At 36.8% G+C, this 15109-nt stretch overlaps 1 protein-coding gene across 1 annotated transcript; it reads left to right on the top strand.

Annotated features, from left to right (window-relative positions):
* Positions 1-2157: 2157 nt before the first annotated feature.
* gm2a (ganglioside GM2 activator) lies at positions 2158-10318 on the top strand. Its single transcript, XM_062425750.1, has 4 exons — positions 2158-2392; positions 3127-3279; positions 5699-5881; positions 9023-10318. Exons 1-4 carry the CDS (start codon positions 2300-2302, stop codon positions 9176-9178), a joined length of 585 nt encoding a protein of 194 aa, XP_062281734.1. The 5' UTR covers positions 2158-2299; the 3' UTR covers positions 9179-10318.
* Positions 10319-15109: the final 4791 nt, after the last annotated feature.

The raw sequence follows: 15109 nt of genomic DNA, 5'->3' as shown, positions 1-15109 counted from the left end.
TACAAGAACTATATCATTTTGGGCTCATTTAACCAATCAGAGCTGATATTATCTCACACCACATTGCCTGTATTATGACCTGTTCAGCTCTCAGTGAGACTTATGTAAGTTTTAATACAAAAAAGTTATATTTTTTTTAACTGGTTGCTTCCTGCAGTGACTTCAGATCAGCTGTAAAGGTCAGCCTGTTAACACTGAGCTGTTTGGACAGTGAGTGTTTGTGTGTGTGTGTGTGTGTGTGTGTGTGTGTGTGTGTGTGTGTGTGTGTGTGTGTGTGTGTCGGTCATAGGCTACTTTTGGGGACACATTTCAGACTTAGGTCTAATTGGGAATGGCATGTTCCAATTCATGTTCCCCAGTTGGGAAAATGCTGATTAGGTTAGGGTTAGGTCAGTAGTGGTGATGGTTAGGGTTTATCTCCAGAAGAAGAATGTAAGTGTATGTAATATCTACTAAAGTGACCATGATCTGATGTATGTGTGGTCCAGGTATTCATCATGTTGCAGGGACTCGCCCCCATATTGTGGATAAAAAGCAAGTCCGCTTTATATAAAATCATTTATTTTAGGGTGAAGACATGTTAAACGGTTAAGATATGTATAATACTATGTGAAATGTATGTTAGCATTATGGTTAAGTATTCAGTGATTCTGTTTAAGGTTAGGATTTGTCCCCATGACATTAATCTAATGTCCTTTGAGGTGATGGAAACAGACCACATGGGGAATCAGTTGCCCTACAGTGACATCTAGAGGCCTTACCATGCAATTACAATATTTCTTCAAACACCATTTTTATAATTTTGTGTTTTAATGATAAGATGTCTCTCAGTGAATTTCCCTCTGTAAATAAAGGTTTAAAAGAAATCACCATAATGATGTTTTTAATCAGTATCAGTTGGCCAGAGCTTGTCTAAATGTTGTTTCTGCCTGGAAGGGAAACACTAAAAATAGGTTTATTTTAGTTCATTCACAGGTTTTAACTCTCTATTAACTGTCTTACAAAAAATGTGTCAAAACTATCGACTCTTCAGGTGTTTTTTGCAAGGACTGAAACCTGAAACCTGTCGGTGTCATCATTGTAAATTCTTCTGGAAGGATTTATGTGTCTTTGTCCATCAGGCTTTCTCAAAGGGGAAAGTGTTTTGTTTAGTTTCACAGCAGGATCAATAAATGATGACAAATTCTACCTAATAAACTTCATCATAATTAGGGCCATATAAATATCTGTAAATGTTTCATATTATGATGGAGGTGCTGGGAGGGAGGAAAGTGAAGGCCAAGCTGTAATCTCCAACCCCATGTGGGATACTCTGACTGCACTGGAGAGCTCCTTCAGCGACAGACCCCTGAAGGTACTTACATATTATTTATTGTTCTTTATTCTTTCTATTGATGCTCTATTTTTGCTATCCTCTTGCTGCTGCAATAATGTACATTTTCCCATCTTGGGACTAATAATAAATGACTATCTTATCGTATTATATTCAATGCACAACAACAACAGTGCAGAACAATTAGTTACAAATATGAGTTTGGGATGAAATGTGTGAATATTGCATTGCATTACAGATACAATGTTGTCTTCATATTTTTAGGGACATTTGTATGATTATTATTATATTTAACTATCGTACATACTTAGTTGGCTTATTTTCCTAAAAAAAACTAACAAAAACAACAACAACCAAAAAACAACATTATATTTTCAATTAATAAACAAATGTTTAGGGCCTCCAAAGAAAATTTAGGAAGAGGGCGCCCCCTACCGGCTGATAATGGCACATTCTGCAATGACAATAATCCCTTCAGAGGCTTCAGAGTTGGAATAAACACCTCAATGATTATATTTGACTCTGCCCTCTCTTTTGATGCACAGGTGACCACATTTCTACAATCCTGCTATGTCCAATTTAGACAGTTGTCAAAGATCAGGACTTTCAACAGCAGACTTAGAAAAGCTCATCCACGCTTTCATCACCTCTAGACTCTAGGATCGCCCCTGTGTATATCTATCTCTGTAAAAAGAAAAGAAAGAAAGAAGCATGCTACTAAAGTGAACAATGAAACCACTGACTGTGCAGATAACACTGACATCATCAGAGGAACAGTTCACGTGATTCAGCTGAACGGTCACATGACTCTCAGTAAACACGGAAACACAGCGGCTCAGAGACTTTCTGCATGTGTTTGGACACCGATCACTTCAACCTTACCGATCACACCGAGGTTACCGATCATTTTAACGTGAACCAGTCTGCACAGCGGATCCTCTTCCTCCTCTTCCTCCGGTCTGCAGGATGCATCAATGTCTGATCCTCGCTGTGACTCTGAGTCTGACTGCAGCTGCAGGTTTCACTAGAGTCAACTACAGGAGAGTCACCAACGCCAAGGTGAGACTCATGATTTATAAACACTTAGTTTAAATTCTGCTTTAAAATGTTTTTAATGCATCTGCAGCAACTTTATAATGTTTAATATCATCAGACTGAAATATGCATGATTACTGCTGTACATTTAAAGTGAGAAAACCTTAAAGTGAAGCTTTCAAACACCAGAGTGAATAAAGGGGAAATGAAAGGAAACTTAATAATAATAATAATAGTAAAAATAATGATAATTAGTGGGTGATTTTCCATCTTTTCACCACTTATACTTGTGAAAAAGTGTTAAATTAAACATAATTTAAACCATAAAACACCAGAGTGAATAAATATAGTTTCAGCATTAAAGTGGAAGTTGAAAGAAACATAAATAATGATATTTGGTGGCTGATTTTCATTATGCATACTTCTGGACAAAGTGTTAGACATCATTTAAAGTCACTTGAAAATTTGTGAAACCTTTATTGCATTTGTGAAAACTGATAAAATGTGTCTAATATGTTCTGGGTAGAGAAATAGCAGTGAAATTACCATTTTTTTTCTCTTGAAAGTTAAAATAAGTTGTTGTTGAAAAGAGAGGGAAGTTAAGGGAAACTTAAGTGATGATATTAAGTGACTGATTTTCCATATTCTCACCACAAAATGAATTGAAACATGTCTGGAAGGAAATCAAAAAGTTGGCAAAAAAAAAAAAGTCAAATCTCTGACTCTGATTCTGCTTCACCTCGTGTGTTTTTGGTCAGATTTTGGGATTTGACTGGAAGAACTGCGGGAAGCCCGACGATCCAGCTGTGTTGAAGAATCTGAGCGTGTCTCCGGATCCCATCTCCATCCCAGGTGACCTGACGGCCTCCGCCGCCGGATCCACGTCTGTCGAGCTGACCGCTCCTCTGTCCGTAAGTACACTGATGCTCTCTAAACACACACAGTACAAACATCAGCACTTTTTAACACACTTATCTTTGTAAAAACAGACACAGGAGTCAGCTGAAGTAATCATTAGGTGCTTATTTTTTTGGCTCAGAATATTACACAAGACCGGTTTGACTGTCTTGTGTAAGGCTGCGTTTAAGAAGCAGGCGTGTCTGGATCTGCTGCTGATCCTGTGAGCTTCATGTGAGCAGATCTGAGCCTGCATGCTGCACCGGATTTACACTTTTACTTTGTATTCATAATCAAAAAGGAAACTAAGAGGCTGTAAAATATCACAGGAATAAGCAAAAAATGAGAGAAAATAGACAAAAAAGCATTAAAACTTCTGCATATGTCATCTGGCCTAAACTGAGGACTGTTAATTCAGTGTTTTTATTATCTAAATTTAATTTTAGAAGTCTTATAAATCTTTTTGGTGCACAGTTTTTGTGGTGAGTGCTTAAACCTCTCGTGCAAAACTGTCTTCTCATTGGACAAACACTTTATTATTCTCCTTTTTTTGGTTTGATTAATTAAACTGCTTTATTTTCCCTTCTGTTTACCATTAAAAACTTCTCGAAAATTCCCCTAAATCTTGGTTTCAGCTTGTGACAGCGACGTTGTTTACAGTTTCAGATCCCAAAAGAGAGAGTGTGTTTTGTGTTGCCTGCAGGTGTGGTTTGTTTCTAACCAGCAGAAGTGAGTTTAAGAGGCTGTAAAGCTGCTGATGTATAAAAACCAGCAGGGAAAAGAAACTTCATGACTCAGCTTACTTTTTTATCTCTACTGTTATTTGTCTCTTATCACGCGTATAACAATAAAAACTGAGCTATAAAACCTTTAAACTGACCCACTAACCCTCTGAGATTTCAATGCTCTGTTTTGCATTATAAAACCACTAAGCATAAACATTGCAGTGAATATCAGGATTCATTTGTGCATCAATTGTGAGGTTTCCACAGTGCAGGATGAAGCAGACAGTTGTTTCTGAGCTGCAGGGTAAAGATAGTCAAGTAGGAAGTAAAGATCATAGCAGTTTAGTTGGTTGTGGTCATCGTGCAGATTGAGCCACATCGACTTCTGTCACGGTTTACTAAAGTTTGACTTCTTCTTTAGATCTGCTGCCAGCCAATTACTTTGTTATGCATGAAATTTGAGCCTGATGCAGTAATGATGTGTCTTTTATTTGATGCATTGTCCAAAGTTGAGTTTTAGACTATCAAGCCTGCATGAGATGTTGATATTTACTGTTACTATAAGTTTAAATGTAGACTTTCCACGTTAGTTAATAAGTGAAGCATTGGTCCTGTGTTCAGTAGGAGCAGGACTGTAGATAACATCATCATCATGCCTCCATCAGCAGCCAGCAGATAAACAGCACAAACAGTATCTGATTGATACTAAACTGATCAAATGGACTCTTACAACTGTCTGAGATATACTCTTCAAACTTTAGACTTAGTACAGACAGTTCAAAGTGCTTCACAGATTACTGGACTAATGCAAACTATAGTAAAAGGAACAAAGTAGATTTATACATGTTGAAATGGAATAATTGGGCCCTTTATGTGTGTAACATTGCAACTACCTTTTTTCTTTTATTTACCATATTTTATGACACCATTTTTTTGTTTTGTTTGCTCCTTGCTTTTTTTATTTCATTACTGTTTTTAGTCACGATTTAGGTTCTGTCTGCACTGCAAATGTTTCCTCATGCCTCCTTTTTCCATTAGAGTTTACTTAATCTAATGCATTATTCTTATAAAGTTGTTGTTCTGCACTGTTCATGCATTGTTTCTCTTCATAATGCATTGATGAAAATTATAATAAAACTATAAATCTAGAAAAAAACAACAATAGTAAAACAATTTGAAACTAACTAAAAGCTATTTTTTTTAAAGTTGTGAATAGTTTCAGCTCTAATCAGTTCAGTTTAGATTGTAATGAACTAATCAGCCATGAAACCAAGCTGACAACAATCTGAAAAGTGTCGAGCCTGCAGGACACGAGTGTTTCATACTGTCTGATAAGATTCTTTTTAATCACACGTTGGATAAAAACTAGAAAACATTCAGCAGTCTTTTCATGTTACACTCCTGCATCAGTCAGTTCAGACAGAAAGCTTCATGATCTGACGTGTAAAACATGTATCACTTCTCTATCTCTGCTGCTGTCAGTAACCAGAGAGAAACAGCCTTTTTACTCAGATGACTTCCTCAAAACTCCTTCCTCTTTTTTTTTTTTTTAATATCTCACTTTGTGGTTTTTACACCGCTGCTGCTTCCTGTTGTCTGACCTAGTTTGTTAAAAAAAGACTGGCTCCACCTTGTTGTTTCGAGTCCATCCACGTTGGCATCTTTTTTATATTTGATAGAAAATGTCTCTCTCTCTGTTTCTCTCCAGGTGAATGTGACTCTGGAGAAGGAGGTGGCAGGTTTCTGGGTGACAGTTCCCTGTTTGGAGGAGATAGGAAGTTGTCACTATAAGGATGCTTGTGATGTTTTAAATCAGCTGATCCCACCTGGTCAGGACTGTCCTGAGCCGCTGCACACCTACGGTCTGCCCTGCCGCTGCCCCTTTAAAGCTGTGAGTCAAATCATCTCCACCTAAATGAGTCAAATCATCTCCACCTTTATACACACACACAAACAAATGTCTCTTTTGCTGCTTCTTATCAGTGATTACACCCTGAAATTACACCCTTAAGTTTAGTTCATCATAAAAAGGGATCTTAAGTTATTCTGTCCTAAGACAATTGTCAGCTACTTAAATCAACACATTGTTCTTCCTCCTGTTCATACTGACCATTACAAGATCCCTTCATAATGCTCTTACAATGGAAGTGATGGAGGACTAAATCCACAGTCCTTCTTCTGTGCATAAAAATGTACAGTGCCTTGCAAAAGTATTCATACCCCTTGAACTTTTCCACATTTTGTCACATTACAACCACAAACTTAAATGTATTTTATTGGGATTTTATGTGATAGACCAACACAAAGTAGCGCATAATTGTGAAGTGGAAGGAAAATGATACGTCGTGGTCAAGATGTTTTACAAATAAAAATCTGAAAAGTGTGACGTGCATATGTATTCAGCCCCCCTGAGTCATTACTTTGTCGAACCACCTTCTTCCGCAATTACAGCCTCAAGTCTTTTGGGTATGTCTCTAACAGCTTCGCACATCTACGGACTGAAATTATTGTCTATTCTTCTTTGCAAAATTGCTCCAGTTCAGTCAGATTGGATGGAGAGTGTCTGTGAACAGCAATTTCCAAGTCTTGCCACAGATTCTCAATAGGATTTAGGTCTGGGCCATTCTAACACATGAATATGCTTTGATCTGAACCATTCTATTGTAGCTCTGGCGGTATGTTTAGAGTCGTTGTCCTGCTGGAAGGTGAACCTCTGTCCCAGTCTCAAGTCTTTTACAGCCTCTAACAGGTTTTCCTCCAGGATTGGCATGTATTTAGCTCCATCCATCTTCCCATCAACTCTGACCAGCTTCCTTGTCCCTGCTGAAGAAAAGCATCCCCACAGCATGATGCTGCCACCACCATGTTTCACGGTGGGGATGGTGTGTTCAGGTTGATGTGCAGTGTTAGGTTTCTGCCACACATAGCGTTTTGCATTTAGGCCAAAAAGTTCAATTTTGGTCTCATCTGACCAGAGTACCTTCTTCCACATATTTGCCGTGTCCCCTACATGGCTTGTGGCAAACTGCAAATGGGACTTCTTATTGCTTTCTTTCAACAATGGCTTTCTTCTTGCCACTCTTCCATTAAAGCCAGATTTGTGGAGTACACGACTAATAGTTGTCCTGTGGACAGATTCTCCCACCTGAGCTGTGGATCTCTGCAGCTCCTCCAGAGTTACCATGGGCCTCTTGGCTGCTTCTCTGACTAATGCTTTCCTTGTCCAGCCTGTCAGTTTAGGTGGACGGCCATGTCTTGGTAGGTTTGCGGTTGTGCCATACGCTTTCCATTTTCGGATAATGGATTGAACAGTGCTCTGTGAGATGTTCAAAGCTTGGGATATGTTTTTATAACCTAACCCTGCTTTAAACTTCTCCACAATTTTATCTCTGACCTGTCTGGTGTGTTCCTTAGTCTTCATGATGCTGTTTGTTCTCTAACAAACCTCTGAGGCCTTCACAGTAGAGCTATTTTTATTCTGAGATTGAAGTACACACAAGTGGACTTTCTTTACTAATTAGGTGACTTCTGGAGGCAGTTGGTTGTACTGGATTTTATTTAGGGGTATCAGAGTAAAGGGGGCTGAATACATATGCACGTCACACTTTTCAGATTTTTATTTGTAAAAAATCTTGAACACCACATATAATTTTCCTTCCACTTCACAATTATGCGCTACTTTGTGTTGGTCTATCACATACAATTTCAATAAAATACATTTAAGTTTGTGGTGGTAACGTGACAAAATGTGGAAAAGTTCAAGGGGTATGAATACTTTTGCAAGGCACTGTATTTAAAAGTTAAATCTGAAGCTAATATGAAGCTTCAGTCGTCCAAATGAGTCAAATCTTCATCTTCTATGTTTCAACGTTACAGTGTTTTTAGTACCAAAGTCCCTCTGAGGAAAGAAAGAAAGAAAGACAGATAGAAAGGGTTAGGGTAAAGGAGGTGAGGAGTCAAATCTTCATCTTCTATGTTTCAACGTTAGTGTTTTTAGTAGCAAAGTCTTTTTGTTACTATACTTCCACCACAGCTCAACAGGGAAACACTAAGAGGGAATCTGATGCTAAAAACACTGTAAATGTGTCAGATATCATTTGACATGACTAACTCACACTGATGAAGCTTCACATCTTTTGAATGCAAAACAAATACTGTGGCCCTCCATCATTTACATTGAAAGCACATTAGGAGGAAATCTACTAATGATCAGTATGAACAGGAGGAATGATTACAACCAGAAAAACCTGTTTCTGTGTTCATATGGGCTCCTGACTGCTATTTTAAGACATACTTTTAAAAAATGTGAACCAGTCCTTTAAATCAATGTAGTTTTGCAGATTCATAAAGTTTGGGCAACTTTAAATGATAATCTCTGTAGCGGCAAAGAGTTCCTGACATTTAGTCCCTAGTTTGCATCAAACTCCAAAAACACTAAATTTCCCATAATGCAACTTGATAGCTTCTTTTGTTAGATGCTCACTCCCTCTAACATGTTATCATGCCTCCAGTTTATAACTCAGGCTTTGTTATTATTCTGTATTCCCCCAAACCCCAAATCAGATAACCCTGATAATATCAATACAACTTCATCAGCCTCATTCCCCCAAAATCTTAAAGCTCCTCCAACTATTTAAATCAGCTGAATTAATAAACTGACCTTCATTTGTAAAGAGAGGAACCCTATTTTTGATTGAGCAAATTTTTATATGATCTATAAAATGTGGAAAATAGTAAGAAGTGTTCATCATAATTACCTGAAGGCCAAGTGACATCTTCAAATTGCTGGTTTTGTCCTACCAAAAGTCCAAAATGATATTAAGTTAACTATCATATGAAACAGATAAAAGCAGCAAATCCTCAAAAATCAGATGAATGTTTTTGTATTGACTAATCAATAAATGCACTAATCATTACAGTTCTAATCATTGCCCATTTAAACGCTGTAATATTGTGTCTTTGATGTGCTTTTGAATTTAACAATCAGTCGAGACTTTTATGAGATTGTAATTGTCTTTAACTGTCTCCTCAGGGCTCGTACTCTCTGCCCCAGTCAGACTTCTACCTGCCCCACGTGGATCTGCCCTACTGGCTCACCAACGGGAACTACCGGGTGCAGGGCGTCCTGGGCATGGAGGGGAACGAGCTGGGCTGCCTCAAAATCGCTCTTTCCCTCCACTCCAACTAAAAACCAAACACCAGAGTCAGTTAGTGGGGAGAAGCTCAAGGAGTTTTTGTTTATTTGCACATTTAAAAAACGATCAAAAATTGGGAAAGAAGCTGAAGTTGCACAAAGTATTGAAACGGATAAACCTCGTTAATTTTAAGAAAAGGACAAAATGTGATGACGAACACAAACATTTCTTATTTTATACATTAAGTTGCAGGTTGCTAATAATAGCTTAATAGTAGCCATTATCAGATCGTACATTTTATAAGCTTATATTGAATCTCTTCTGCAAGGTTTATTAGGCTTGGGCGGTATCTACTCCTCATACTTTCATAGCTACCTGACATTTCACCAGGTTTACGGTTTATGAAGATATTTGTGTTTAAAAACAAACAAACAAACAAATGCATTTAGCCTATTTAGACCAGTCTTGCTGGGTTTAAATACTCATGGTACATATACTAATGAAACAATACATTAGACAGACACTGATACCTTAGTGAGCTGAACGGAGATGACGTGCTGGTAAAATCATGCAGCTAATTAACTGCTTTTGTAGTTGGAAGCCGTCATCTCAACATAAAGTTATAGGTGTTGATATAAAGCTGTTGTGGTGAAGGAGTGATTCAGAGTGGCTCAACAGCACGGTATGGAGTATGTTAGTGTGATTATGTGTCAGCTGAATGGAACAACAGTATCTGTTGAACAGGGAAAACACTTTAAATCATGTTGTGGCAGGAAACAATGTTTTCCTGCAGCTGAGTCTCCTTAAACCTGGAATTTATGAATGGAGTCTGGCTGGACGCGTCTTCTAGATGATATGACTGGTGGAAAAGTACTTTATGACTACTCTTCATCCACACTGTGACCCAGCAGAGTTTAATCATATATATATATATAACTGAAGCAAAGTATTCATACAGATTCATAATTAGTCTCTATCAAATGTCTGCACAGTGAATTCTATCTACCCAGGAAAGACTGACCTCTGCCCTCTGGTGGCCGTTGCTGTGTACTACAACACAACATCTATTCAACAGTTTAATAGAAAGTGGAGCTTCTGTATTTTTGACACATTGAAAATCAAACCTTTGTGATTTCTAAATACCCTGATAAACCATAATGCCTCGATGCCACCCTAACGTTTATCCACTTTAAATCATTAGAAACTAATCTAAAGAATAATCTAAAGTTATATATCATTTCTGCTCTACATAAGTATAATGAATTCACTCATGTCTTAATACATGCACACATAAACGTAGTAGTTTCACCTCACAGTTTGGTTATTTATAGTAGAATTTGAGTTAAGATCCATTTCATCCACCAAGCTACATTTATTTATTTTTATTGTAGATACTTAAAGAATGACGAAATATGCTTCAGCAGCTGAAATTTGATTGAAATTAAGCTAAATTAATATTTACAGTAATTCTTGATTTGTTAAATAAGAAATTATGGTGAATTTTAATTTAGTTATTCAAAGCATAGGACAGGATTAGAAGCAACCAGAGAGAGAAAAAAAGTGAGATTTTAGCTATTTTTTCTCTTTATGCTCAGATTTCTGGGAAATAAAATAGCTGAAACTTTTTTTCATTTTTCTCTCAGATGTCTGGTATCTCAAAAAGTTCCTCAGTAAAGTTTCCTAATTTTTAAATTTATCACAGTTATTTTCCAGTATGGCAAATTTTAGGTACAGTTCTTTCCCTTTAATTTATGCAGATATGATTCAGCATGTGTGAACAATCAGTGCTGCTGTGCGTGTTTTTATTTTTTTAAATATCAGAACAAAGGGAGTTTTAGGTCCTTTTAACCAACTGTTCTGCTCCTGAAATGATGCAGTTACATGTTTGCATGTTACATTGTGATTTACAACAGAACCAGGAGAGGGAAAGCATTTAATGCAAAGACAAAGTATAATTTATTCCATCATGCCTTGCAGCCGCACTGCATCCTGGACCATTTCTCTGATGTATAAGATTTGTATTTCAGCATCGCTTCAATTCATCCACAGAACAAACAAACCATTAATTATTTCATGCAGTGTTAAAGATTACTGTGAGTATTTTCTTTTAAATCCTTTTAGATCTGTGGGATGAACATCATGTCATATTTCAAAACCAAACAAAAAGAGCTTTGATTAAAAGGTTTTGCAAGAGTGAAATTTACGTTTTGAGGACTTTCATAATGTTTTGATAGCCTGAAAAAATGTCATATATCTGCAATCTTTTTTTTTTCATATATATTTGAGTTTAGTTTGTTTGAATCTTTGTAAATGGTGATCTGATAACTGGTGTGCATGCAGTATGTTAGGAGATAAAAGGTTGAAACTTGATTTTTTAAAGTGTGAATCTTCATTTAGAGACTTTTTTTTTTACATTTGCTACGTTTGTACTTCTGCTTACTGTAAACTTTTTTTGGGGAACATTTTAATCTGTAGGGAAACTGTTAAAGCATATGTTGTGATGAAATTATCTTTTTTTTTTAAATACTAATGGCCTTCGTATGTTCTTCACCTTCTTTTTGCACCAGCTTGTGATGCTGAGTTTTACTTTTAAAGTACTTTGGGTTTTTTTCCTTTAATCACTGATTGTGTCTTTTTGTAAATGGTACAAAGGGTTTGCTGCTGGAAGCTAAGCATTGCTCATTAAGCTTATTAAGTTGCCTACAGTTTGGATGAGAGATGTTAGTTTTCTTTATTTTCTTTTAGATTGATTTATTTTTGACTTTTAGGTACATGACTGGATTTGTAGCAGGGATTAAAACAAGAACATGTAATATATCATACCAATAATACCAGATGAGATTTATTATAGAAAAATGTTCAGATCTGTGGGATTTAACTAATTTTAATTAGTTTTTTTAAAAATCAATAATGACGATCACAAATGTTGAACATTTCAGTCATGCATGTGATTGTTTCACACAATGTACAGTTTTTAATAAACGTCATCTTGTAAATTGTGTTGTTTTTTTCCCCCCATCAAGCGATTGTTAATGTCTGACTTTTTACATTATTAAAAAGCTGATTATTATTATAATTTACCACAAGGTGAGGTAGATAGAATAGCTTATTTGTTGTGTAATTTAACACATTTAAAACCTGCTTTTTATCTGAGTTTTCAAAGTAAATCATATTATTTTTTTGCAATGTAATGAGTGTGTAGTAAATTCTAAAATTAGATAAACATTCATAAAATAAGTGAGGTATGATAAAATAGCCTTGCTTCATAAGGCGTTGATAACAATATCACTACGAGCATTTCCTCTGAATATCTCACCATAAAATGTACAGTTGTTATATAAATTGTGTATTGTTGATAATTAAAAAGCTGATTATGACAATATTTACCAGGAGATGAGAAAGATAGAAAAGCTTTTTTTGTTATTGTTGTGTGATTTTAACAAATTAAGTGCAAAAAATAATTTGGGTTTAAAGGAGGAGAAACTGTCACATCAGATGTATGCAGAAATGTTCATGATTGTTTATACTTCAGAGTTTTAACAGTAAATAATATTATCTTTGCAATGTAATGTTACAGTTTTAACATGCATGTGCTGTACAATCAGAAATTATATTTAAGAAATTCCTAAAATAAGTGAGGTATGACAGAATAGCCCAGCTGTTAATAAGGAGCAGTTTTCAGTGTCACCACCAGATGGCAGCATTTCCTCTGAAAATCATACACAATATGGCCAAAAGTATGTGCACACCTGTATATTCTACCTATATGTGATGGTTGATCATGTGATTTTAATACTTTGTTCATTAATCTTCAGATGATTGAACCTGGCTTCTCCCATTCAGCCACAACAGCATTAATATATGTTGCAGCACTGAGATTTCCCTTCATTTTGGGGCCCAAACCAAGAAAAAAGTCCATACATTTTTAGCCATATAATGCAAACTCTCTCTTCCTTTGTGATTCAAATCGTTTCCTACTGGAGCAAAACTGATAATGTCATAATAATAATATATATTCAAGTTCAGCTTCCTTTATTAGAACATTAGACATTTTTACCGAGCGTGTAGTCAGATTTTGAGTCATTGCAGCAGCAGTGAATGTTAACAGGAAGCAGCAAAGAAACCAGAAAACAAAAGCAGGAAAGTGAGGAATTACACAAGAAGGAGCAAAGAAATCAAACTCAGAAGTGTGTAAAACTAGTGTAAGTGAAGTGTAAGGTTACAGATTAAAAGTTAAAAATACAATAAGTAATGTAACTATTGAATTACCTAATCAAAGTAAAGCAACTCATTAAATATGATTATTTTTCTATCAAATGATTTAAACTATGAAATAAAGCTGAAAAGTCATAAAATATGAAAACATGAATTGCAGAATGATGATGTCAAAAATATGGCTTTAATAATCTTTATCACACCGAAACACCAAATAAAAAAACTTCATGTGTCTTCACGTGGATTCCTGACTTCGAAGCTGTTGCTTTTCTGATGAAAATCGCTGACGAGTTTTCTCTGAGTCTTTTTCATTTGACAGTCTGAGTCTATTTCAGCAAGGACGTTTCAGCGCCGTTTCCGCTCTCGCATGGTTATATTTTTAGTCTGAGCCGTGCACAATAAGTAGAAATACGTTTATCTCTTATCTGAAGGTACTTGCTATACTGCTGACTGCTACAGCAACAGAAGGCGGATTTAAAGGGCACCTATTATGCTTTTCCTTATTTTCAGTCATATATATATATACATATACAGTGCTGCTTGAAAGCTTTGTGAACCTTGTAGAATTTGCTCTATTTCTGCATAAATATGACCTAAAATATGGTCAGATTTCCACCAAGGTTCTAAAACTAGATAAAGAGACATCAGTTAAAGTAATTAGTCCAAATTCTTACACTTGTTTGTTTATTTATTGTGGAAAATTATCCACTGTCCATTTGAATGATATATTAGAGTCAAGTGTTTTTCAAATAAGTGGGATGACAATCAAGTGTGAGTCTGAGAGGCTCTGTTTTATTTAAAAAAAAAAAATCTGGTTCTTTACTGTCAAAATCTGAACTTTACAACACAGTTTGGTGAAAGTATGTGGTGGGTTGAACAAAAGGAGATTTCTGACAACCTTAGAAGAAGAGTTGCTGATACTCACCAGGCTGGAAAAGGGTTACACAACCATTTCAAAAGAGCTTGGACTCCAGTAGTCGACTAGCAGGCAGATTGTGTATCCTGCCCAGGATTGGTTGGACAATGAAGATCACACAAAGAGCAATGTATGTAATAGTCTGGGAGGTCACAAGGGACTCCAGGCTAACCTCTAGGAAACCAAAGGCCTTTACTGCAGTGGTTACAGTCAATGTTCATGAGTCAACCATCAGGAGAACATTCAACGTCAGTGGTTTTCTTCTTTCTCTTCCCGCCAGGTACTGCCCTCCCCTTCCTCAGCTGATCGCCACAGCTGTGCCACATTACAATCAGCCTCAACATAGAAACCTCCTGGAAAGCTAACCCGGTGCCATCTGGCAGCATAGTGATAGTTGTGTGTTTGCACGTGCATATCCAAGATAATGTTCTCAACTAGTGGTTCAATTATTGTTTAACTTCCCTGACTGGCTTCCTTCTTATAGATGTCTGTTTTGAGTTGTTGTATTTGACTTTCTGGTTTATCAGGCTACTCCACGCCTCACCTCACCACGTCTCTCCACTCCTCATATCACCACCTTCTACAGGGGCACCATCGAAAGCATCCTTACATACAGCTTCACTTCCTTGTTTGGGAGCTGCAGGGCTAACGAACAACAGCAGCTAAACCGGATCGTGAAAAAAGCGAGCAAAATCGTTGGTGCCCCTCTGCCTTCCCTGATGGAGATCTACAAGCAGCGCTGCATCCACAGAGTTACCTCCATCATCAAAGACCCTCATCAACCCTCTCATGCATAACCCTAAACCCCCCCCCCGCCCCCCCCAAATGCCCAAAATGCTGCTAAATGTCGGTC

This window comes from Scomber scombrus, chromosome 9 (assembly GCF_963691925.1).
Source record: "Scomber scombrus chromosome 9, fScoSco1.1, whole genome shotgun sequence".
In the NCBI taxonomy this organism is placed as follows: domain Eukaryota; kingdom Metazoa; phylum Chordata; class Actinopteri; order Scombriformes; family Scombridae; genus Scomber; species Scomber scombrus.
The sequence above is the reverse complement of the archived record's forward strand: the minus strand, read 5'-3'. Positions and strand labels throughout refer to the sequence as shown.

Bases quoted from the DNA above. Each gene is read 5' to 3' on its own strand.
- gm2a (XM_062425750.1), top strand. From the start codon at position 2,300: ATGCATCAATGTCTGATCCTCGCTGTGACTCTGAGTCTGACTGCAGCT. The intron at 3,280-5,698 runs GTAAGTACACTG...GTTTCTCTCCAG, and splicing joins AGCTGACCGCTCCTCTGTCC to GTGAATGTGACTCTGGAGAA. The intron at 5,882-9,022 runs GTGAGTCAAATC...CTGTCTCCTCAG, and splicing joins GCCGCTGCCCCTTTAAAGCT to GGCTCGTACTCTCTGCCCCA.